The sequence below is a fragment of the Motacilla alba genome, chromosome 26 (assembly GCF_015832195.1).
Source record: "Motacilla alba alba isolate MOTALB_02 chromosome 26, Motacilla_alba_V1.0_pri, whole genome shotgun sequence".
NCBI lineage: Eukaryota > Metazoa > Chordata > Aves > Passeriformes > Motacillidae > Motacilla > Motacilla alba.
In genome coordinates this window covers 4,345,239-4,367,090 of record NC_052041.1, presented here as the reverse complement: position 1 = coordinate 4,367,090, position 21,852 = coordinate 4,345,239, and the positions used below count along the sequence as shown (strand labels likewise).

At 57.6% G+C, this 21,852-nt stretch overlaps 2 protein-coding genes across 3 annotated transcripts in view; one reads left to right on the top strand and one right to left on the bottom strand.

Annotated features, from left to right (window-relative positions):
* Nucleotides 1-658: 658 nt before the first annotated feature.
* On the top strand, nt 659-4,313 carry LOC119711840 (ubiquinol-cytochrome-c reductase complex assembly factor 2). Of its 2 annotated transcripts, XM_038162445.1 has the most exons (4): nt 699-871; nt 3,013-3,087; nt 3,381-3,450; nt 4,131-4,313. In XM_038162445.1, exons 1-4 carry the CDS (start codon nt 734-736, stop codon nt 4,223-4,225), a joined length of 378 nt encoding a protein of 125 aa, XP_038018373.1. In that variant the 5' UTR covers nt 699-733; the 3' UTR covers nt 4,226-4,313. The 2 variants fall into 2 exon arrangements, 1 of the variants encoding a protein (XP_038018373.1); XR_005259761.1 differs by having other exon boundaries at nt 659-871; nt 3,013-3,450.
* A 130-nt stretch (nt 4,314-4,443) lies between these two features.
* ITPR3 (inositol 1,4,5-trisphosphate receptor type 3) overlaps nt 4,444-21,852 on the bottom strand; it is a 37,696-nt gene continuing 20,287 nt past the window's right edge. The window contains exons 23-58 of the mRNA XM_038162443.1: nt 21,689-21,818; nt 21,379-21,436; nt 21,041-21,206; nt 20,735-20,899; nt 20,483-20,551; nt 20,008-20,133; nt 19,756-19,878; nt 19,393-19,593; nt 18,754-19,005; nt 18,542-18,667; nt 18,127-18,252; nt 17,908-18,028; nt 17,070-17,254; nt 16,815-16,963; nt 16,528-16,636; nt 16,294-16,384; nt 15,916-16,085; nt 15,297-15,471; nt 15,025-15,209; nt 14,537-14,737; nt 14,076-14,186; nt 13,672-13,767; nt 13,401-13,502; nt 13,035-13,121; nt 12,332-12,442; nt 11,725-11,917; nt 10,851-10,976; nt 10,247-10,419; nt 9,990-10,154; nt 9,310-9,502; nt 8,881-8,976; nt 8,413-8,537; nt 8,042-8,207; nt 7,047-7,207; nt 6,442-6,603; nt 4,444-6,157 (exon numbers count right to left, since the gene is read on the bottom strand). Coding sequence (XP_038018371.1) covers nt 6,089-6,157; nt 6,442-6,603; nt 7,047-7,207; nt 8,042-8,207; nt 8,413-8,537; nt 8,881-8,976; nt 9,310-9,502; nt 9,990-10,154; nt 10,247-10,419; nt 10,851-10,976; nt 11,725-11,917; nt 12,332-12,442; nt 13,035-13,121; nt 13,401-13,502; nt 13,672-13,767; nt 14,076-14,186; nt 14,537-14,737; nt 15,025-15,209; nt 15,297-15,471; nt 15,916-16,085; nt 16,294-16,384; nt 16,528-16,636; nt 16,815-16,963; nt 17,070-17,254; nt 17,908-18,028; nt 18,127-18,252; nt 18,542-18,667; nt 18,754-19,005; nt 19,393-19,593; nt 19,756-19,878; nt 20,008-20,133; nt 20,483-20,551; nt 20,735-20,899; nt 21,041-21,206; nt 21,379-21,436; nt 21,689-21,818 — 5,064 coding nt within the window. The 3' untranslated portion in view covers nt 4,444-6,088. The remainder of the gene's footprint in view (nt 6,158-6,441; nt 6,604-7,046; nt 7,208-8,041; nt 8,208-8,412; nt 8,538-8,880; nt 8,977-9,309; nt 9,503-9,989; nt 10,155-10,246; nt 10,420-10,850; nt 10,977-11,724; nt 11,918-12,331; nt 12,443-13,034; nt 13,122-13,400; nt 13,503-13,671; nt 13,768-14,075; nt 14,187-14,536; nt 14,738-15,024; nt 15,210-15,296; nt 15,472-15,915; nt 16,086-16,293; nt 16,385-16,527; nt 16,637-16,814; nt 16,964-17,069; nt 17,255-17,907; nt 18,029-18,126; nt 18,253-18,541; nt 18,668-18,753; nt 19,006-19,392; nt 19,594-19,755; nt 19,879-20,007; nt 20,134-20,482; nt 20,552-20,734; nt 20,900-21,040; nt 21,207-21,378; nt 21,437-21,688; nt 21,819-21,852) is intronic.

Genomic DNA, 21,852 nt, shown 5'->3' with positions numbered 1-21,852 from the left:
CAGGAGAGGCTGAGGGAACCGGGAAGGGTCTGGAGCATCAGGAGAGGCTGAGGGAGCCAGGAAAGGTCTGGAGCATCAGGAGAGGCTGAGGGAGCCGGGAAAGGTCTGGAGCATCAGGAGAGGCTGAGGGAGCCAGGAAAGGTCTGGAGCATCAGGAGAGGCTGAGGGAGCCGGGAAAGGTCTGGAGCATCAGGAGAGGCTGAGGGAGCCAGGAAAGGTCTGGAGCATCAGGAGAGGCTGAGGGAGCCAGGAAAGGTCTGGAGCATCAGGAGAGGCTGAGGGAGCTGGGAAAGGGGCTCAGCCTGGAGAAAAGGGGGATCAAGGGGGAACCTTCTGTCTCTGCACAACTCCCTGACAGGAAAGGGCAGCCGGAGGGGGTTTTACTCTGCTCCCAAGGGACATGACAAGGGAAATCGCCCTCAAGCCGAGCCAGAGGAGTTCAGGTTGGAATTTCCTCACGGAAAGGGCGGTCAGGCTTCGGAAGGGGCTGCGCGGGGCGGTGTGGGAGCCCCTATGGCCGGAGGCGCGGGGCTCACCGCTCTGGGCAGCCCCCAAGGCGGGCACTGGGCGCAGTTCGGGACCCGCTACCCCCGGCAGGGCCTTCCCCCCTCAGGCGTTCCCCCCTCAGGCGTTCCCCATATCCCCAGCAGGATTTTTCCCCCTCAGGCGTTCGCCGCGCCCGCACGTGACCCGGCGGCGGCGCCACGTGAGCGGCGCCACGTGACCCGGCGCCATGGCCGCCAGCCGCTACCGGCGCTTCCTGCGGCTCTGCGAGGAATGGCCGGTGGAGGAGACCCGGCAGCAGCGCGACCTGGGCTCGTTCCTGCGGCAGCGGGTGGCGCAGGCCTTCCGCGAGGGCGAGAACACGCCGGTGAGGGGCGGCAGGGCGGCACCCCCGCGGCGCCGGCCTGGGAGGGCGCGGGGAGCGGCTCTGAGGGCTCTGAGGGGGCTCTGAGGGTTCGGGGCGCACACGCGGTTCTGCCCCGGGGCTCGCTGGGCTGCATGCCGGCAGGAGGCTGCGCTCGGGGCTTCGTGGAGTATTAGGACATCCTGAGCTGGGAGGGAACGGGAACTACCGGGGTGATGGAGTCCTGCTGCTCCCAGCTGCTCCCTGGCCGCGCTCGGCAGCCTTTGGAACATCCCGGGAAGGGTTTGGAATACCGGCCACGGGCTTGTGCCTTCACAGGGCAAACTGTGCCCGGGACACCTGGGCTGTACCTGGCACTAATGACTGGTAGCCAGGACGCTGGGTTTGTACCCGGGACCACCTGGTTTGTACCCAGGAGAAATGGTTTGTGCCCAGGCCACCTGGTTGGTGCCCAGGACAATTCGTGCCCAGGACAATTTGTGACCAGGACAATTTGTGCCCAGGACATCTGGTTGGTGCCCAGGACAAATGGTTTGTACCCAGTACCCAGGACAGCTGTTTCATCCTCAGGATAACTGGTTTATACCCAGCTCTTGCACCCTTTACACCACGTTCTTTGGAGAACCCCGTTCCCGTGGCTGTGGGAGTGGGATGCAGAGCTTTGGGAATTTATCAGCTGTGCTGGAATCCAGTTCATTCCTGTGGTGTCCTCACCTCGAGGGTGGGATGATGGGATGCTGCAGCACTGCCTGACACTGATGGAATGCAGCGGCTGTACAATTGAATTCCGCCTCCAGCTGTAATGCTGTTGGAGTTTAGGCTTTGCTGCTGAAATAAATTAGGGAATCTGCTGCCTGGCTTGGCTGCAGACCTTCCCGGGCGCGGAGGTGTTGCTGCAGAATGCAAATGTGCCCTTTCTTAGCATAAAAACATTGTTCCAGAGATGCGTTTTCCACCTCAAGGGGCCATTAGAGGCTCCTAATCCAGTACTGGTGACCAGAATAGTCTGCAGCAGGCATTTTGGGAAAGGTTTTATTGCTTTTCCATATGCTTAGGACAGCTTAATGTGTTGCACCAGTTGGCTCCAAGATCCCAAAGCTGCCACTGATCCTGGAAATCTGAATTGATGCCTGCAGCAGTGGTGGCCATTTGTGTGTAGAGAGGCTGAATGTGCTGGCAGGAGGAGCTTCTGAGAGGGGAACTAGAGTCACAGGGCTTCCTCAGCCATCTAATGGAATGAGATTCGCTGGGTTTCCAGGGGAGGGATGCTGTTTGTGCCACCCTTTTCATGGCTGGATCTGCTGGAGCCTTGGCAGGGGGTGTTTGGGCTGCAGGGCACAGGTGGGGATCACCTGCAGGGGGACGTGGCTGTCCCTGTGTCCTCTCTCCTGCAGAGGCCTTTTCCTTGCTCTTCCTGCTTCATCCTGACACCTTTCTCTTGCTGTTATTTTTACTCTTGACCTTTTTTAACCATTCGTGGGCCAGCATTGAGTTCTGGGGTGTTGTACCACAATAAAAACCAACAGGGGAAATGTCGTAGGCTGGAAAAGCAGCTGAGCAGGGGCTGTGCCGGGCAGAGACACCGGGCTGAGCCGGATCTCCCAGCTGAAATACAAATCCAGTTACCCTTCAAGCTGTTCCAATCATTTGTGCTGATTTCCCTAATCAATTACAGGTTATTTTTAGCCCCCTACAGGGAGTCCTGGCACCTTGTCCCGGGTGATTCCCTACAAGGAGGCAGGTGACAGAAGTGGCCTCGCAGCAGGAAGGGCCACAGATTTCACAGCACCAGCCAGTGATGTTCTCCAGGGCCGTGCATTCACTGTCAGATCTTGTTGGTGCAGAGTTCCAGATCCATTCTGGAAATCCCAGGTGGTGTTATTCCTGCAGGCTGAGTTGGTGGGAGATGGAGGGGGAAAGCCTGGAGCAGGACAGCAGATGGACAGGATCCAGCAGTGCACTGGGAATTCTGAGCTGCTCCTTCATGGCCATTGTCCCTCGGAACGAGGAGGGTTTTTGCTGTGGAGGTGTAAAACCACACTTGTGTGCCACTTGTGTGCCACTTGTGTGCCACTTGTGTGCCACTTGCGTGCCACTTGTGTGCCACTTGCGTGCCACTTGTGTGCCACTTGTGTCCCCTGCAGATCCCTGACCCCGAGGCCTGTGACCAAATGTACGAGAGCTTGGTCAGGATCCACACCAACTTCTACAAAAACAAGGTGAGAGCTGAGGCACTGCCTCTGTCCCTCTCTTTTGGGGGGGAGCCACCACCTGCTGCAGCATTCCCGGGAGTGGCAGCATGCCTGGGGATGCCTGAGGGACAGCTGAGGGGTGGATGCAGCCGTGCCTGTGGTCACCCAGGGCAGCTGCTGGCCTGGTTCTTGGTGTGGGTGAACAGAATCCCAGCTGGAAACGCTCTCAGACTGTCCCAGCTGGTGACACTTGTCCCTTTCTCATGCACTACAAGTGACTTCTTTGTCTCTCTCCCTCCTTTTCCTGCTCTCCTGGGAAGTACCCACGCCTGAGAGAAACCACCTTCACCGGGGTGACAGTGGAGGATTGCAGGACGATCCTGGCCACAGGTACTGCTGCTGGGCTTGGTCTGAGAGGGCAGGGGAAAGGGACATTCTGGTTTTTGGGGTGCTCCCCTGCATCCCTCCTCAGCCCCTGGCCCTGGAGGGCACCGAGGGGCTGCCTGCAGTTCTGTGGAGGTGTTGGGTAGGAGTTGAATAATTCAGTTGAGGAGTGACTCAGTATTTTGGAGTGAAGAATCAATTGGAGTTTGCACTGCCAGGAGCCACAGAGGGTTTGCAGAGGCTCTGTGGGGTCAGACAGCAGGACCTGTGTGGAAGGAACACTTTTGCTACATCAGCCCAGCACTGAGCTCAGCTTCCCTTTCACCATCTTCCAATTCCCTTGGTATTCCTTCTGTGGCAGGCCTTGGGAAGGAGCGGGTGCCCCACACAGACACGTCCCTTATGAAGGGCAGAGCTGGGAGCCAGAGCAGTTTTGTTCTGCTCCAGTTCCTAACTTTGATTGCGGTGCGTGGAAACTGAGTATCAGTCCTTGGTGATAAGAGACTCCCTGCATTGATTGGAAGGGAAACCAACCTCGCCTCGGGCCTGGAATGAAAATTCATTAAGAAGAAAAGGCAGGAAAGGAAATTAGATGGAAGGCAGAGCTGTTTTAAGAGGGTTTCATTCCTCTGCTTGCCTGCTTATCTTCCTCTGGCCCCATCTCTGTCTCCCTTCTCCTTTTGCAGACATTCTGAAACAGATGGAAGACAGGAAAAAAGGGACGTGGAAAAGACTGCGGGAAAAGTTCTCTGCCAAGAAACCCGAGGATGACTTGAAGTGAGGGCCCAGCTCTCAGCTTCTCCACTGTACATATCCCTGAAGCTCTGTGTGTTGCCATGATGAATAAAACCACTTATTCCTCTTAGCAACAGCGTTTTTGTTCAGCCCTACCCTTTACATTCTTCATATTTAGTGCCTCCTTTTTTTTTTCTGCTGAGAATCTGGGACAGAGCTTAACACATCCATCCATGCTGGAGCAACGTAGGGAAGGGAACTTTGTGGTGTCAAAGCTGGCCCTTTGTATCTCAGAAAATGGAACAAGCAGGAGCTGCCCAGAGGGAGGAGGTGCAGCTTTAAATGTTCTTGTGAAGAGAACAGAGAGGATGTGAAAACCTCTCTGTGCTCGTGTTTGTGTGTTAGCCCAGGGAGCAGGGCAGTGCAGGGAGGGAGAACTTTAATCACCACATTTATTTTCCTTCGGAGAAGACAGAGAGGACGGAGGGTGACTTTGCCATGGTGACAGTGGAGCACTGCACAAGTTTAATTGAGATTTTAATCAGCTGCTGCTGCTGCTGCTGGAGGAGCCAGCTCTGTGCAGATTCCCCCAGCCTGAGGACAGGGATGTGTGGGTTAGTGCAGAGCTGAGGGTGAAGGCAGGATTAAATGACACGCTGCTAGATGGAGCCATAAACACATTTCAAGTGTTCTGCAACTTCACTGTTATGGGCTTTTTTATTCCTTTTTAGAGCTTTACTGCTTTCATCAGTGTCTGTTCTTGGGCTTGGAGCTGGGGCTGGCTTGGGAAGGATGAGTGTCTGGAGCAGAGCTGTGCCAGGGCTCCACAGCACCAACAGCTGCTCCTTTTTATGGGTTTCAGCACTGATTTCCTGGCAGGCAGTGAAAGAATTTGAAACTGCAGCAGGCTCTGGTCCAGAGCTCCAGGAACCAAGGCTGGTGCTGGTGGTGGCTCTTCATGGCAGCGTTTGGCAGGGGATGTGCGACACCTGGAGCTGGGAGCAGCGGGCTGGGGAGCACCCTGGGTGCCAGCCCTGCTTTGGGTTCTGTCCCAAAGCCCCATCACACAGCAGAGGGCACAGGGAGGGGACTTTCTTTACCACGTTGAAGTTTTTATTGTAACATGATTCTGTATTTAATTTAGTTAAGGCAATTTACACTTCAGTTCTTAAGTAACAATGATAACAACTAAAAAAAAACCAAAACAACAACAACAACAAAAAAAAAAGGTAAAATATGACACCAGAGATGAAACTAAAACACAGGACACCCCTTCACAGTGAACTCCTGTAAACCTGCAGGCTCCTACTACTGCTGCCCAAAGATCCTTGGTCCACAGAAGGCAAAAGACTTTTAGCTCCCACTAGGACAAGCTCAGCTCCTCATCTGGCAAGTTAATTAAGTTAAATCCACCTCCTTGAGTTCAGCTGCTCTTTACTGCAGCACAGGATGGAGAGAATTCTGTAAATGGAGAGGGGGCAGCGTGGAGCAGGCACAGCAGATAACGAGGGCTGCTCGGCAAATATCCACAGGGACGAGTGGCACTCGGAATAAGTTAAATAGTGCGGCCCTACAGCTACTTACCCCACAGCCGAGGGGCTGGAGCACATGGAGATAAAGATACAACCCTCCACAGTTGCAAAATAAAAGAGTTATTGCAATGAGGAATGAGAGTCCTGTATGGTTTATCTTCCTACGAGGGTGTTAGAAAAACACCTGGGCCCAGGTGTGGGGTGGACTGCGGCCCGTCCCTGCTCCTGGGATTGCTTACAAGCTCTAAGGGAGATGCTGCCTGGGAAGCCCTGTCCGTGTGGTCCATTGTCCCCAGGCAGTGACGATCCACGCCTGGAGCCCAGGGAGGAGCAGCCTCAGCTGCCGCAGGTGCAGTCCCTCGGTGGCTGGAGCTGTCTCAGTGGTTCATGGTGTTCTGGACATCCACAAACCCCATCCTCTGCCTGCGCTTCCGCTGCTCCGTCATCTGCAATCCCAACAAGGACACGCTGAGGCAATTCCAGGCCCTCCTGCTCTTGGATGTGCTTCCCAAGTGTCTGACTGTGCTGCTTTGAGTCTCTGCCAGCAAACTCTGAGCTGGTGAGGCACTTCCCAAACCCACGTGTCCCCAATTCCCCCAAAAAAGAGCTGCAGGAGCCCTGTGCTTGTCTTTGTGCTGCCTTGGGCAGGTCCTTTCTACCAATCCCTGCATTCAGTGGCTATTTTGGGAAGGGCAGAGGGTTCCTACAGGGGATTTCCCATTTCCCATACCTGTTCCTTCAGCTCGTTCAGCTGGGAGGTGAGGTGGGACACGAGCTTCATGGTGGTGTTGAGTTTGTCCTGCAGATTGCGGATCTCGTTCTGCTCCCCTTCCCCTTCATTGCTGACCAGAGACATGGCTCGCATCCGGGGGAACCAGTCCAGGTTCTTGTTCTGGGAATGTGACCGTGGACAAGGGCAGTTGGGGTGAGAGGTCAGGGAGGAGGAGGGAAGATAGGGTTTAACAGGCAGCCACCCTGTTCTTAAAGATTAAAGAAACTCTTTGCAAAAATCTGCCATTTTTCCATGCATGGTCCATTCCTAGGTTGGTTCATGGGCTCAAGTGCAGAAGTTTTTCTTTCCTTGCTTTCCTTTCCCTCCCTTGCCTAGAAACCCCATTGAAGCCCCACTCCCTGCTTGCTTCAACCCTTCAGCTCACGGGACAAACCCTCAAACAGACCACGCGGAAAAAACCAGCAAAGAGCGAACTCAGGCACCGCACCATTAGCCAGTATTTTCCAAAAGGACTTCCCAGAGCTGTTTTTCCTTGGCCAGCCCCTTGTTCCCGGGGCAGACAGGTTGGGATAGCCTAGGAGCTGCCCCGAGGGCACGTGTACCTTGATCATCTGTGCCACGTAGCTCTCGGGCCCGGTGTAGTCGGTCTTGTTCTTCACCCGCACCAGCACGATGAAGTACAGGTAGTTCCACATGTTGTGCTCGTATTTGATGTGCTCCTCAAAGGACACGGTCTTGTTGTCAAACTTGTCCCTCTCCAGCCCTGGGAAAGGCAGGGAAAGGTGGAGAAGGACAGGGAGAGTGAGCAGCAAACCCGTGGAAGGAAATTCAGCCCAGTGCATCCCCTCCCAAAGGTGACATTTAAGTGCTTTTAATAATTAGTTGGCATTTAGCACATAAACATCCAAACCAGGGGGCAACAACCCAGCTGGGGGTTCAGGAGACTTCTGTTTACAATCACAGAATCAGAGAATCGCAGAATGGTTTGGGTTGGAATGGATCTTCCACCCTCTTACAGTATCCCAGGCTGCTCCAAGCCCTGTCCAACCTGGCCTTCAACAATTCCAGGGACGGGGCAGCCACAGCTTCCCTGTGCCAGGGCCCCACCACCCTCCCAGGGAACAATTTCAGCCCATGTCCTGCTGGCTTTGCCTCTGCCCAGTAAAATAAACCCAGAGGATCTTTAGAGGAAAAAAGCAGAGAGATTTACTGAGGTTTTCTTTCTTTTTTTTTTTTTTATGCCTACTGCTGACTGAAAGGATTCCAGAGCATTTTCTCTATTATATTTCTCCAGTGATATGCTGCTTTTTTTTTCCCTCCACTGGCCAAGGGAAGGTCTCAGCAGTGAGATGCACAGCAACAAGAATCCCACGATGTGGTTTTAGTTTAACACCTCATTAGCAGGGTGAGGAACAACTCTGAGAATTTCCCTCCAGCTGTGTCCTTGTTTAAACCCCTCCCAGTGCAGTGACCCCTCGATGTACAGATTCAAGTTTTGCAGTGATGAATAAAAACCAGAATCCAGCTGAAATTCTCTTCCCCCAAGCTGGGAGGGGAGGAAGAGCTTTGGGGCAATTCCTGTATTCCCAGTGCTCACCACAAATAAAACAAGTGGTCTTCAGGATCTCTTCCTTCTTCTGTTTCTCGCTCCTCAGATCAGCAAAGGTGTCAATAATGACCCCAAAGATGAGGTTGAGGACAATGATGATGACAATGAAGAAGAAGAGGAGGTCGTAGACAACTCGAGCAGGGAACAGCGACTCCTGGAATGGATGAGAGGGAGAATTGGGTGTCTTGCACAGCTCTGCTCCAGCCAGCCCCGTGACACAGCTGCGGCTGAGGCACCGGGGGAGGAGGAGAACGTGAGAGATGGAGCTGGATGTGTTGCAGCTCCCAGGAAGAGGGGCCAGCAGTGATTGCAGCAGGGTTTGGCAGAAGAAAGAAGTCCCAGGCGCTGTCCCCACTCACATCCTTGGAGGGTTTCCTCAGGATGTCCCCCACGCCGCCGCCGTTGCGCAGGCCGTGGTTGAGGACGGTGACAATGCACATGAGCAGCGTGTCACAGGCACGTTCCCACTGCTCCGGGTCGGCTTCTGGGGAGGAGAGCAGGGCAAGGGCTCAGAGCACAGGCAGAGCAGCAGACCCTGGCAGTGGCGTGGCTCCAGCTGCAGTGGCAGTGACACAGGAGCAGCTGCCTGTTGTGATGTCCCAGCCAGCAGCTCCTCCAGCAGCCAAACGCTCCTGCAGCTCCCACCTCCTTTCTGATTAAATCAATCCACCCCAACATTTTTTATGCCAGGGTCAGTGCAAAATTCACAGGCCTCTTGCCCAATACGTCCCAGGAAGCAGATTGAGTTTCTACCTTGGAAAAGTCCTCAGCTGGCTGGCAAATCCCTGCTGCCACGCACAGCTGGCATTTCCACGGGGCTCTCTTACCTTCCAAGGCAGTGGGTGCAGCAGAGCAGCTGATTTTGTCACTGCTGCACGACTCCATGAAGGTCTCCACGTTCCTTTGCACCCCCAAGGGATCATCTGCAAGGAAGAGACCCCAGCGCTGTGAGAGCAGCACCTCTCCCCAGCAAACCACTGCCACGGGCTCCCAGGAAGATGCCAACCTTCCTGGGGAGAGCTTGCCACTTATTCTCCTACTTTTTCTAGGCCCTGAAGCTTTCTCTCAGAGTTGAAACCCCTTCATTGGTAGCTCTGCCACCTCTAACCCCAAACCCTGCTCTGTGCAGCACGAGCACAAAGCTGTCCTCCCTGTGACCCCAAAACCAGTGCTCCCAGTGTAAAAACCCACACAGCACACCCCGAGATGTGTGCGGAGGGTCCCACAGTGTCCCACCACCCCCAGCACTGCCCGACCTTTGGCTTTGCTGTCCGGCAGCCGGTCCACCTCGAGGATGAAGTCATCCTTGAGGAACAGGAAGCCCACGATGGAGAAGAGGTAGACGAGGATGAGGGCCAGCAGGGCTGTCAGCAGGATGGAGCGCCCGTTCCGCGTCACGCTTTTGATGACATTAAACAAGGTCTCCTCACGGTAGATCAAGTCAAACAGCTGAAAGGACCCAGGAGCAAAGAAATGCTGTGGGGTGCTTCTCTTGATAATACCTGGCCTATCTATATCCCCTTTTATCCTGAGATCTTGGATCGCTCAGCAGACCTTGACTAACTTTTCTCACAAAGCCTTGAAGTTTCCCAGCTTACTGAAGGGAAGCAGAGAAGAATGGAGTGACTTACACACAGCAGGAGAGCCAAGAATAGGCCACATGTACCCTGCCTCTGCCCTCGCCAGCTCACGTTGCCTCCCAGCTGACCCAGAAAAAGCACACAGCAGATTAGAAGGAGAGATAGAGCCCAGGAACAGGAGAGAGACGGCAATAGATACTGTCAGGAGGCAGAGAGCTCAGCCCATGCAAAGATTAGAGCACAGGGAATTGTTCTCTCTGCTATCAATCAGCCCCTGGGAGGTGTCACAAGAACCTTCCAGCTCCTAAAGCAGCAGCCAGGCTGCCTGTGCCCCCAGGCACCTGACTATATCATACCAGGATGCTGTAGAAGAGCTCGTGCACGAAGAGCCCCAGGACACTGGTCACGATGTAGCCGACATGGTACAGGAATTCCACATCCATGATCATGGCCTTGTAGCCACGGATGAAGGTGCCTCGGTTGCCCACGAAGCTCACCACGAACACGATCTTGTTGGTCAGCTGGGGACAGCCAGAAACGGGAGGGAGTGGGGTTTGCTGTGCTCGGGGAATGCGGGACAGCTTCCTGCTCCCCCAGCAGGTGCAGAACTCACATTGAGAGCGCCCAGGATGTTGAGGGTGAGCCCGATGCCCAGGTAGTAGATGGAGCGCAGGATCAGGGCCACCAGCAGCGGCCTCACCCCGTAGCGCTTGGTGAACAGGGCCATGATGGAGAAGCAGATCAGGATCCAGAAGAGCAGGGAGATCAGTGGGGAATCCAGCACTCCTGGCAGGAGGAACACACGGATGCTAAACACACTGCTGCTGCCAGGCTGTCCAGCCACACTAATGAGCTCTTTATCAGAAATGATGGTGCTGCACTGCAGGATTTGTGTGGGTTCAGATGGTTTTTGCAGATACATTTTCTAACATCTTTTATCCGAGAGCTCAGAACCTCTGTAGGTGATGGAGGCTTTGCCTGACAACAGGAATGTATCCCATCACTGCTCCCCACATTCCCCAACCAGGGGAAGGGCAGCCCAGGAGCAGAGAGGTTTCCCTGGGAAGGAAGGGGTGGGAGGGCTGGAAACTGAAATTCTGATTAATCCTTTATCCAGCAGATAGGACCTGGGGTTGTAGGAGCCCAAGGATCTGCCTTTATCCAGCCCAAGGACCTGCTCCTTCCACCCCGAGGAGCAGCAGGTGCTGGGCACTTACCCATGGAAGTGGCTTCCACGTAGGGGTAGAAGAAAGCAATGATGATGTTGATGAAGACGGCCAGGTTGAAGGAAATGCTCCCCCAGAGCGTCATTCTGCGGGAGAACCAGTACATCAGCGGCATGCCTGGGGGGAGAGGAGGCAACACACAAACCTCAGCCAGCCTCGTGCCAACCGGGTCCTCCTGGAGCCCCTGTGCCCTCCTGGAGCCCCTGTGCCCTCCCTGCCCCTCTGTGCCACCCCAGACCCCTGTGGGCTCTGCAGCTGCTGCCCCCAGACCAACCCAGCCTCCCGCCTTCTTCAAACCATTCATGAAGTGTTTTGAAAACATTCCTGCTCGTCTGCTGGAAGAGGACTGCACCTTCTAAGTGGCTCTGCTCACATTCCTTGGTTTCCCAGCCCTCTGGAAGCCTGCTCTGAGACCCTGGAATCAGCTTGGCTCCGGCCTCCCTCACAGCTCCTACACTATTCCTCTCCTCAGCTCCTGGGATTTACAGCCAGGATTTCCACCCTGGAAGCCCCTGAGCAGGCCTGCAGGGAGCAGAGAAACAGGTCTTATTTCCCATGTGCAGCTACAAGACCCTGGCTTAGGAGAAGGCAACTGAAAGGGCTTTCCAGGGAAAACACCTCAGGGATCCCAGGGAACACGAGCAAGGTGCCCCTCGGGTTGTGGAGAAACTGCCCTGAGAGCACAGAGAGCTCCAAGGGTGGGATTTCAACCCTCACTCCCTGCACTGTGCCAGGTGCTTGGTGCTCTGCAGAGCTTGGGCAGCCCAGCCATGCCACTGCCAGGTGTGCAGCCCTTTCCCTGCAGGAATGTCCCCACGTTCCCACCGGGGCAGCCCAGGGGAGGGAGGCTCTGCCAGGCTCTTACTGCGCAGCTTCTTCTGCCACTCCATCTCGTTGTGCAGGAAGGAGGACTGGTCGAAGAAGTCGCTGACTTTGCTGCCCTGCTCGTCCTGCTCCGTGGTGGTGAAGAGCCTGTACTTGGTCTCCTTGGTGAGGAACTCGCAGATCCCGGGCACGGGGAAGATGATCTGCTCCATGCTCCGGTCCAGCCGCACGATCTGCGGGATGCAGAGCCCTCAGATCCTGCCCTGCTGTGGTTTTTCCTCCTTCCCACATCCAGCTGTGCCTTCCCCTCCTCCCTCCGGCTCCACAGAATCCAAATATTGTCAGTCCCTCAATTAAAAGCTTCCAAGGTGCCCTGAGCAGAGGCAGCCCTGCCTGGGGAAAGTGGGAGTGTGGGAATGGGGATCCAGGCCAAGGATGAGGCTGCTGCATCCCACTGCTGCTGGGAGAGAAGGGAAGGGTCCAGGGGGCTGCTCATCCCTCAGTTCCTGGAGCTAATGCTCCTGCCAGCATGGGGGTGGGAAGAGGGGGCAGCTCGTGGTGCAAAATAATCAGAATGAGGCATCTGGAGCCAGGTGGGATTCACGGGCCACGGGCAGACTGGAAAGCCAGCAGCCAGGAGGTCTTGCCTCGATTTGGGACGTGTGCTTCTCGTAATAAGCCAGTGGATCCTCCTCTTCCTCCTGCACCGGGGCCGTGGACTTCAGCATCTGCGACAGCTGCTTGTTGTTAAGGCTGAGCTGGATGGGGAGAGGGAAAGGGAGAGGATGAGGATCCAGCCAGAAGCTGGATCCGACTGTTCCCACAACGTGCCTCAACATCTCCCACGGCTGATGAGGTTTTCAGGGGAAAGCAAATGAATTCAAGCTTCCGTGAGGGGTGTGAGTGCTCCCCGCGGTGACAGACAATCGATTCCCTGCAATAATTACATCCAAGTGCTGCTAATCCACAAATTACAAACCAGTGCTCACAAAACCCCCGGGGAAATCACATTCCTGCTGAATCTTGTCGGGATCTGAGGTACCTGGGCAAGGAACGGCAGCAAAGGACTCGGCCCTGCCTTTCTGAAGGGAAGGGAGAAGTGGATAAGGGCAGGACCCCCCCAGGGCCACCTGCCTGTGTCACCCCACAGCAGGGCACACACACCTTTGGGCTTCTACCTCTGGCTAAAAGGGCATTTAGGTGTCTCTCCCTCTTTAATCCCCTGGGGAACACCAAAATCCATCAAATCCTGAACAACAAAGCCCAGGTGGGCTCTGCAAGGGCTTTTTACAGCCTCGGGTCGGGGCGGATTGTGGGGGCTGTGCCTCCCTCCCCAAGGCCTCTCCATACCATGGATGAGATTCCCTCCTCCTCCTCCTCCTGGATTCGCTTCACCGGCTTCAGGAGCTGCTGCAGAGACTTGTTGTGTCGGGAGAGCTGAGAGGGGGACAGGGGTGGTGACAGTGAGCACAGGATGGCAGGCAGCCACCAGCGCACACGGGAGGGGGACATGGGGCACAGGAGGGCCAGCAAGCCATGGCTGCTCCCCACAGCCAAAGGCACATTTGGCTCCCCAGGGAGGCCAATTTGCCTGGAGGAAATGTGCAAAATTATGGAGGGAAATGTGCAAAATTATGGAGGGAAATGTGCATAATTATGGAGGGAAAAGTGCAACGCGCGAGCACGGCCTGGCAGGATGCTTTTACAGCTCCCTACCTGCAGCGCCAGGATATAAATGTTGTGTCCAACTTCCCGGGGGGAAACCTCGGCGTTCTCACACTCCTCCTCCTGCAGATAGGCCTTCTTAATCACATCCACCTGCAAGGCAGCACAGGGACACTGAGCTCCTCCCCACTCCCTGCTTTCCCCTCCAGCCAGGATTTGAGCAGGAGGAGCAGCAGTGGGGCAGGGGAGGCAGAACTGCAGCAGGACCCAGGGCAGAGGATGTCCAGCTGGGGGCTCAGTGGGACATTCCCAGTTCCCTCACCAGCTCCTGGGGACGGAGGCTGATGAGGATCCGCTCGGCGTTTTCGCTGTCGTGCCTGCTCTCCATGAGGGCCAGGAGGAGCTTGGAGGCATTGTCCTGGTGAGGAGAAGCCCTTGGTGAGGGGAGCTGTGCCCTGCCACTGCCCAGGGCTTTGGGGTGGGCAGAATTATCCTGTGCCCCGCCAACTCCCTTGTGCCAGGGGCATCTGAGTGTGGTGGGGATGCCCCAGCCCTGCCCCGCCGAGCCCGAGGGTCTGACACAGGCAGGGTCCCCTCTACAGTGGCAACCCCACCCCACAGCACACCCCGTGACCCTGCCAGTGATTCCTTGTGGTGACACACACGGTGACACATGCAGTGACACGCAGACACGTCCCCACCACCCCAGCCCAGGCCTCTGTGCACCTTCAGCTGCAGGACCAGGTCCATTCGGTACTTGCAGAGGGGGCTGATGTCGTTTAGGATCAGGGCCGTGATGATGTCGATCCCGTTGGACTCGTGGGTCACGATGCAGCTCTGGGGGAGTCGGGCAGTGTGTTATCCCACAGATCCTGCCAGTCCTCCCAGCTCCACCCTCCAGCACAGCCTTGGTCTGAAACGCCGCCCTGCCTGCAGCCCTGGGCCCCCAGACCTCCCCTCTCCCTGCAAAGGGCTCTGTTCACACCACTGAATTATTTACCCCCCCTCTGCATCACCCCATTTTGCAGCCAAGCAACAGCTGGCGACCTGTGCAGGAACCCAGTGACCTCTGCTGCCCACGTCCTGCTCCTGCTCACACTCTGAACCCAAAACCTGTCCTTGCTTCCCCCACATCCCTCCCAAAAGCTCTCCTGGTCTGTGGCGAGGTTTGGGGAATGGCCCCGGACCTGGTTCTCGTGGCAGGGCCCCTGGCAGTACTCGGTCAGGGTCTCCAGGGTCTGGGTGATGAGAGCCACGTTGTACTCGTTGATGTAGAGGCCGAGCAGCCCCAGCCCGCCCGTGGTGCTGCCACACATGATGTCCAGGAACTGCAGCGTCTCACACACCAGGTTGTAGTTGGTTTTGTTGTTCTGGCACCGCAGGAAGTTCTGTGGAGCAGAGCCCAGCAATGGGGTCCAAATCCCTCTCTCCCCACACCCCTCCAGCTGCAGTTTGGGGGACATCCGGGCTGGGACTGCCCCTGTGACCTCCAGACCTCACTCCCACAGCCACTCCTGCCATGAACTCCTCCTGCAACCCCGAGCTGGATGGTGCACTGCACACGGGGAAACTGAGGCACGGAGCTGCTGAGTGCCACAGCATTTTGGGGCCAAAGTGGGGCAGATCCCAACCTTCCCCCAGCCCAAGCCCAGAACCCCCGAGCCCCAGCACCGACCTGCAGGTCGCGGTTGTGGTTCTCGCAGAGCAGCTGCAGGAAGCGCAGGATGGGCTCCATGATCAGCACCGTCACCCCCATCTCGTTGTTCTGGCCCTGCTCCCCGGGGTCGTGGCCCTTCCGGAACCCCGCGGCCATCGGGTACCGCGTGGGGGTGCCGGGCATCAGGAAGGTGTCTCCTCGTCCTGGAGGGAATTGTTCCCTCCTCAGCTCAGGCTGTCACCAAGCCAGCGCTGGCCTTCCTGAGGGGACAAGGGGACACAGCCCCGTACCTTTGGTGCCAGGGTCTGGCTCGTCCTTGTCCTCGCGGGGTTTGTTCCCGATGTCGCTCATGTTCACCGACACCGTGGACTTGGTCTCCTGCTGCGCCTTCTTCATCCGGTCGTGCAGAACCTTGAAGAACTTCTCGGACTTCTTGTCGCTCGTCATGAGGTTGTAAAAGGATTTCTGGTGAAAGGACACTCGTTCAGGTCCCCACCACGGGGTCCAAAGTGCTCCTGCCTGTCCCTCTGGGCAGCAGCCTCAGCACTGCAGGCATTGCCCGGGATAACCTGGGTTTTGCTGGAGCCCCACTGGGTTTTTCACCATTTTTCAGCTTCCCTGTGACAAAGGGTTTGGGATGACCCTGGAGATCCCCCACAAGCACTGCAGCCCTGAGCCATTTTAGGAATTCCCGGCAGAGGGCATCAGCACAACTCCAGAAAACAACCTGGAACCACTTGCTCTTCCCACAGCCTCCAGCCCTCCATCCAGCCACAGAGCTGGGAAACTCAAATCATCAGATTTCAGCACAAACAAGAGCTGTTTTGGCCAAACCCACCGCCCGGGGCTGAGCACTGGACCCTCACACTGCCCACACCAACCCCTGGCAGCCCAAACCCCCCTCAGCACCTGGATCTCAGTGTTGCCTCCATCCAGCAGGCGGATGGCCAGCAGGATGCTCTCCTGGAAGATCTTCTCGTTCTTGGTGTTCATGATGAGGTCAGCCACCAGCTTGGTAGCCCCTTCCCGGTCCAGCCGGCACTGGACAGCGGCGATGGCCGACCAGTCCTGGTCCTGGCCTGCGTGAGGGGACAGGAGGGATGAGATGCTGTGGCAGCACAGAGCCAGCACAGCTCCACCACTGCCAGGGCAGCTCAGTGCCACCCTTCACCTCCCCAAATCCTCTGCTCCCGTGGAGCTGGGACATGGCAACCAGCCCCAGACCTGGTCCCATCGCTGTCTGGGAGCTGGGAGATTGAGGGGAAGGGGCAGGAGAGGGGCACTCACCTCCCCCAGCAGCATCCCCCATCTCCCCCTTGGAGCTGGACCTCTTGTTCTGCAGGTAATTGTTCATCAGCATTTTCCGCAGCAGGTTGCCCTGCCAAGGCAAACAAACGTCACCAGTGTCCCCATGCCAAGGCTGGGGCCAGGGCAGAACCGGCTGAGCACCCCTGGGTGCTCCAAGGGTGGGCTCTGCCAGCCTGGGAGGGGGGCTGGATGGACACAGATCATGGTGCTCACCCTCTCTCCATACTTGTTCCTCTTCACCAGCATCTGCTGCAGCGTCCTCAGCACCTTGATGCAGAGCTTCTCCTCCGTCTCCATGAGGTCCTTGGTGTGCTGCACCAGCCTGGCACAGCAAAGCCATCGTCACACAGCTGGGAGGGACCCGAGGATCCCAGGGGGAACCATCCCCAGCGCCCCTCCAGGCTGCAGGCACACAGGGATGCACAGCCCACCCAGGATGAGGGTCCCAAACCCTTGCCAGCACCCCCAGCACCCCCAGGGCAGTCCCAAACCAGCCTCACTTGGACAGGAACCCCCCGCTCTCGCAGCGCTGGAACGCCTCTGTCCCCTCCATGAAGAGCAGCTCCGGCCGGTGCAGGACATCCACCAGCACGGACAGCTCGGCCTCCACCAGCGGCTTCAGGCGATCCTCCAGGGCGTTGATGATGTCCTGCAAGCCACAGCACCCCCTTCAGAGCCAGGGGACACACGGGAGAGGGACCCTGCGAGGCCAGCACCCTCCCGCCACCCGAGCCCCGCCACGCCCTGCCCCGCACCTGCAGCTTCTCGATGATGTTCTTGTAGTCCCACTGGTTGGGGGTGGTGGACACGCGCGGGAAGGTGCGTGTGGCTGCCTTGTAGCTCGAGGTGTTCCTCTGCACCGTGCTGGTGGAGCTGCTGTTGAGCAGGGAGCTCACGTGGGCATCCAGGTCCATGGGCAGAGCAATGGAGCGGCTCTTGGCTGCGGGACACAGGGATGGGGTTGGCACAGCCATCGCCCTGTCTGGGCACCCCTTCAGCAGCGTTCACCTCGTTTGCAGCAGAGATTTGGGGTAAATACACCAGTAAACTCCTCCAGGCCAGTACGGGCTGGGGTGTTCCCACACATCCCAACACCCACAGCCCCACACAGGGTGGAAATTGGCCCCAGCCCCAGTTTTTGGTTGGGAAAGCCCAGGTGGGGAGGCTGCAAGCACCCTGCCTGGAATTCCAAAGGGAAATCCCCACCCAGAGCCCAGCCACCAGCAATCCTTTCCACGGTGACTCAGTGCTAACAGCCCTCAGCCTGAGTCAGGCAGCTGCACACGAGGGCAAAGTCCTGGCCAGGGAAAACCACTGTCAATGTTGGCTTTGTGTCCGGGCAGGGACACACCAGGGAGCTCCCAGCCAAGCCCAGGCTCTGCTTATCCTCACATTATCCTGGGAATGCTGAGATGAAGCTCAAAAAAAAGCCCATCCCCGAGCTGAATGTCCCCATCCCCAGCTGGCAGCCCCTCACCGTGGTGTCCTGCCACCCCCACAGGAGGGACAGGGTGTCCTGCTTGCTGCTGGGCACAGACAGCCCAGGGTGGCCCTGTCCCCTGTCCCCTGGGCAGGGCAGCAGTGGCTCCTTACCGACCATGGCCAGCGTGCGGATGCAGGACTCCACCGAGCTCTTGTGCTGCTGCTGCAGCCACGGACACTCCAGCAGCCTCATGGTGGACTGGAGAAGCTGCACCACAATGGTCTGGTGGGTCTGGAGGAGACAGGAGTGTCAGCACACGCATCCAAAACGTGTCTTGGGGGCCTGGCTGAGCCGCTGTCCTCCCCCTGCCACCCTGCTACCCTTGTCACCTGCAGCGAGGTGCTGTTCTCCGAGAAGGGCGAGCTGAAGAACGCGTTGATGGTGTCCAGCACCACCGTCAGCACGTACTTCTCCAGCGTGGCGTCCGGCAGGCGCTTCTCCCTCTTCTTGCACATCTGTGAGGACAGGGAGGACACGGATGGCACCGGGGCGAGCTCGTGTCTGCCCAGAGGCTGCTGGGACCACACTGAGCTCAGGGACGTGGCCGGTGACACAGTTCCTGTGGTCGGCCGCTGTCTGCCCCCAGCTGTCTGTCACTCCCCAGCTCCAAGTGTGGCAGCTGTATGAGGTCCCACATGTGTATCCGTGCCCTGCAGGAGGCTTCAAGGGAGCCTTGGTGACACCACCCTGTCCCCATCCAAGCCACCACTGCTGTGTCCCTCCCACCCGACCTCCTCCACGCACTTGGGCCATGTCCAGGGTGAAGTTCTCAAAGAGGGTCCAGATGTGGTTGCTGGTGTAGATCTCCTTCATCTCCACCTCCGTGTCCACGTAGCAGTGGTTGACAAAGTTCACGTAGGCCATCTTCACCTGTCAGGGAGGGGGAAAGGGGCAGGGACACCGTCAGGGGACAACCATTGCAGAGCCCCAGTGTCCCCCTGGCTGCCACCCCGTACCTCCGTGATGCAGTCCTCGTGCGTCACCACCCGCACCACGTCCTCCAGGGGCAGCAGGGACGTGCACTTGATCTCGGTGTAGACGTTCTTGCCCTCGGCGCAGGCGGCCAGCAGGTCCACCAGGGAGATGTGGTACATCAGGGGGCTGTTCTCCTCCACCCCATCCCTGGCTGCTGTCATCATCTCCAGCAGGGTGGCCAGAGAAGCCTTGTCGTTGTAGAAAACCACCACGTCGTCCCCGGCGTTGGTGAGCTGCAGGGAAGGGTCAGTGCTCAGTGCTCAGTGGTCACCACTCTGAAAAAGGAAGGTCAGAAGCCTCCAAGGCCAATGGTGTCCCCTGTGCAGTGGGGATGAGCAGCAGTGGCTGGGAAGGGGACAGAGATTTGTATTTACAGGGAAAACCAGGCATTGGCGGTGCAATCAAAAATTGTGGGACTCCTAAAATGACTCTTGGGCCTTGCATTGAGCCCCTGGAGATGGTTGATGGCCACTCAAGATGACCACCAGCACTGGGGCTGGCCGGTTCCAGGGAGGATCCAGCATGGCTGAAGGCTCTTCTCAAGAAGAAGCCAACGGTGCAGGTTCCAAGAGCCTTGTCCTGCTCCCCCCCAACTCCTGCCCCGCAGGAGAGGTCCTCACCTCAGTCATGATCATGTCCTGGCACTTCTTGACGTACTTGCCCTCGGCCTTGATGATGGTGTGCAGGAAGTCGAGGTACTGGACGTGGCGGCCGTGCGTGGCCACGCAGTGGATGAAGTGCTGCGGCACCGTCTCGTTGATCTCCGAGCACAGCTGGTAGTTGTTGAGGAAGATGTGCTGCATCGTCTCCGCCTCCAGCAGCTGGGGACAAGGGGCAGAGTGAGGTCAGGGGGCTGCAGGAACTGTCCCCAACTCCTGCCCTGCCTGGTGTCTCCTCCTGGCTTTTCCATCCCGTGCTCTCAGCCCCAGGAGTGGTGCCAAATTCCCTCCCTGCGCTGCTGCCCCTCTGTGTCCTCTCCTTACCCCCGGGGTCAGGAACAGGTTGAGGTGTTTGTGCAGCAGGGCCTGGTTCTCCTGGTTGCCAGCACAAAACTTCTGCAGGAACTGGTGGGTGAACTTGAGGATCTCCATCATCTTGGCATCCCCCTAAGGAGGAGACAGAGGAGAAACACGTGGAGCTGAGAGGGATGGGAGTGGCAGGAGGCCACTCAGGGGGGTCCCCATGTGCCCCTTTTGCCCTGGGCGCTCAGGACCTGTTGGTTTCTGCCCACCCACCTTCTCATAGGGGATCTGCAGCAGGTCCAGCATCACTTTGTGGGCGTCCATGTTCTTCAGCAGGCGCTGCTGCTTCTTGCGCACCTGCTCCCCCACCCCGCACATCTTGTTGAGCCGCTCCAGGATCTGGGGACAGAGGGACCACGGCGGGCAGGGGCTGAGCCTGGAGCCACTCAGGATGGCCACCAGCACTGGGGCTGGTTTGCATTCCAGGTATTCCCTCCACAATCCTGGGTGTTCCCTGCTTTGCTCACAAATCTTGGCCCCCCCCTCAGCAGAGCCCTCATAGCTGTCACCCACCCAGTCTCCTCCAGTCCCCCCAGCGCAGGGTGTGACAGCTTTTCCCTGTGCTGAGCTGGCAGGAGCAAGCCAGGCCTGGGCTTGTTTCTACTGAGGCACGGCAGAACTTGGAAATCCCCCCCAGGATTTTGCCCCTTTCCTTCCTGCCGGTGCACCGGGGTTCGGTCTCACTCACCCCCTTCACTATCTGGTAGTTCTCACTGCTCTTCTCTCCTGGATCAATGACCTCCTCGTCGGCACCGTGCTGCAGAGGACACGACAGCACTTGGGGTCACACCGTGCCCCTCCAGCCACACCCCACAGGACCCTCTGGAGCCTCCTCACTGAGCCCATCAAGAGGCATCAGGTGTTGGATTAAGGTGAGCTACTCCCCTGCCTCCCACTCCTTCCCCACCCTGGACCCCAGGACCTTGCTCAGGGCTCTCACCTCCTTCTTCTCCTTCTTGTTCCCCTCCCCTGTGCTGTCCCCTTTGGTGCTGCCCTTCTTGTCCACCCAGAGCTCCGATTTCTCCACCATCATGCGGAGTTTGTCCAGCTCCGACTTGATCACCTTGTAGTTCTCCACATCCTGGGCTGAGATCAGGAGCTGGACCTGCAGCGACATTCCCAGGGGTTTCCAGTTTGGGGCACAAATCCCACACCCAGATTTCCCTCCCAAGGAAAGGGCCAGGATCCCCGCCACGTCCCCCACCCATAGCCAGGAGTGGGATGCTCCAGGTCCCCTCAGTGTCACCTGTTTGAAGGTGTGCAGGACCTCCTGCCTCTGGCTGAAGTGCTTGAAGAGGAGCTGCAGGGAGCCGGAGATGAGTGGGGGGTAGTCGTGCATGGTCAGGTGGATCAGCACCCTCAGGAACATTCTCCCTCCCTCGTCATCCACCTCCAACATGCTGCTCGACTTCCTGGAGCGGGATGGAAGCGCTGGGCATCAACACGGAGCTCAGGGGCTGGTGGGGACAGCTTTAGAGGCTTTAGAGCCTCATCCTGCTCATCACCTGCAGCTCCCAGCGTGGGTGGGATGGACAGAAGGAGAAGGGCCCTATGGCCAGGGGAGCTATGGGGGGAGGCACTCACCCCACACCAAACATGGCCTCAGCGTGCTCCCCAATCCGGTCCAGGTTCATGGCTGCGGCTGCAGGGAGAGGAAGGGAGTGACAAGGGTGGACAATGCCAGCCCTGTGTCTTGGCAGGAGCCCACAGCAACCAACCCAGCTCCCTGATCCTGTTCCCACCAAAACACAGACTCCATCCCTCCTGCCCCCTGCCAGCAGCAGCTGCTGGAGATGTCACTTCTGCTGGAGATGTCACCTCTGCCACCCGTGTCCTCCCAGCCCCTGGGGTTTGGTGAGCTGCAGGTGTACCAGGAGCAAAGTGGGAGAGTTACTTGTGGAGTCAAAGGCTGGAGCTGTCCCATCAGCCGCGCTGTCCTGCATGGGGTAAACCTCCACAAACTCCTTCTTGAAGACGGAGAGCAGGTAGGAGATCCTGTAGTCCAGCCGCACGTTCAGGATGAACTGGAAGCAGCAGAGAAGGAGAAACCAGAAGTGA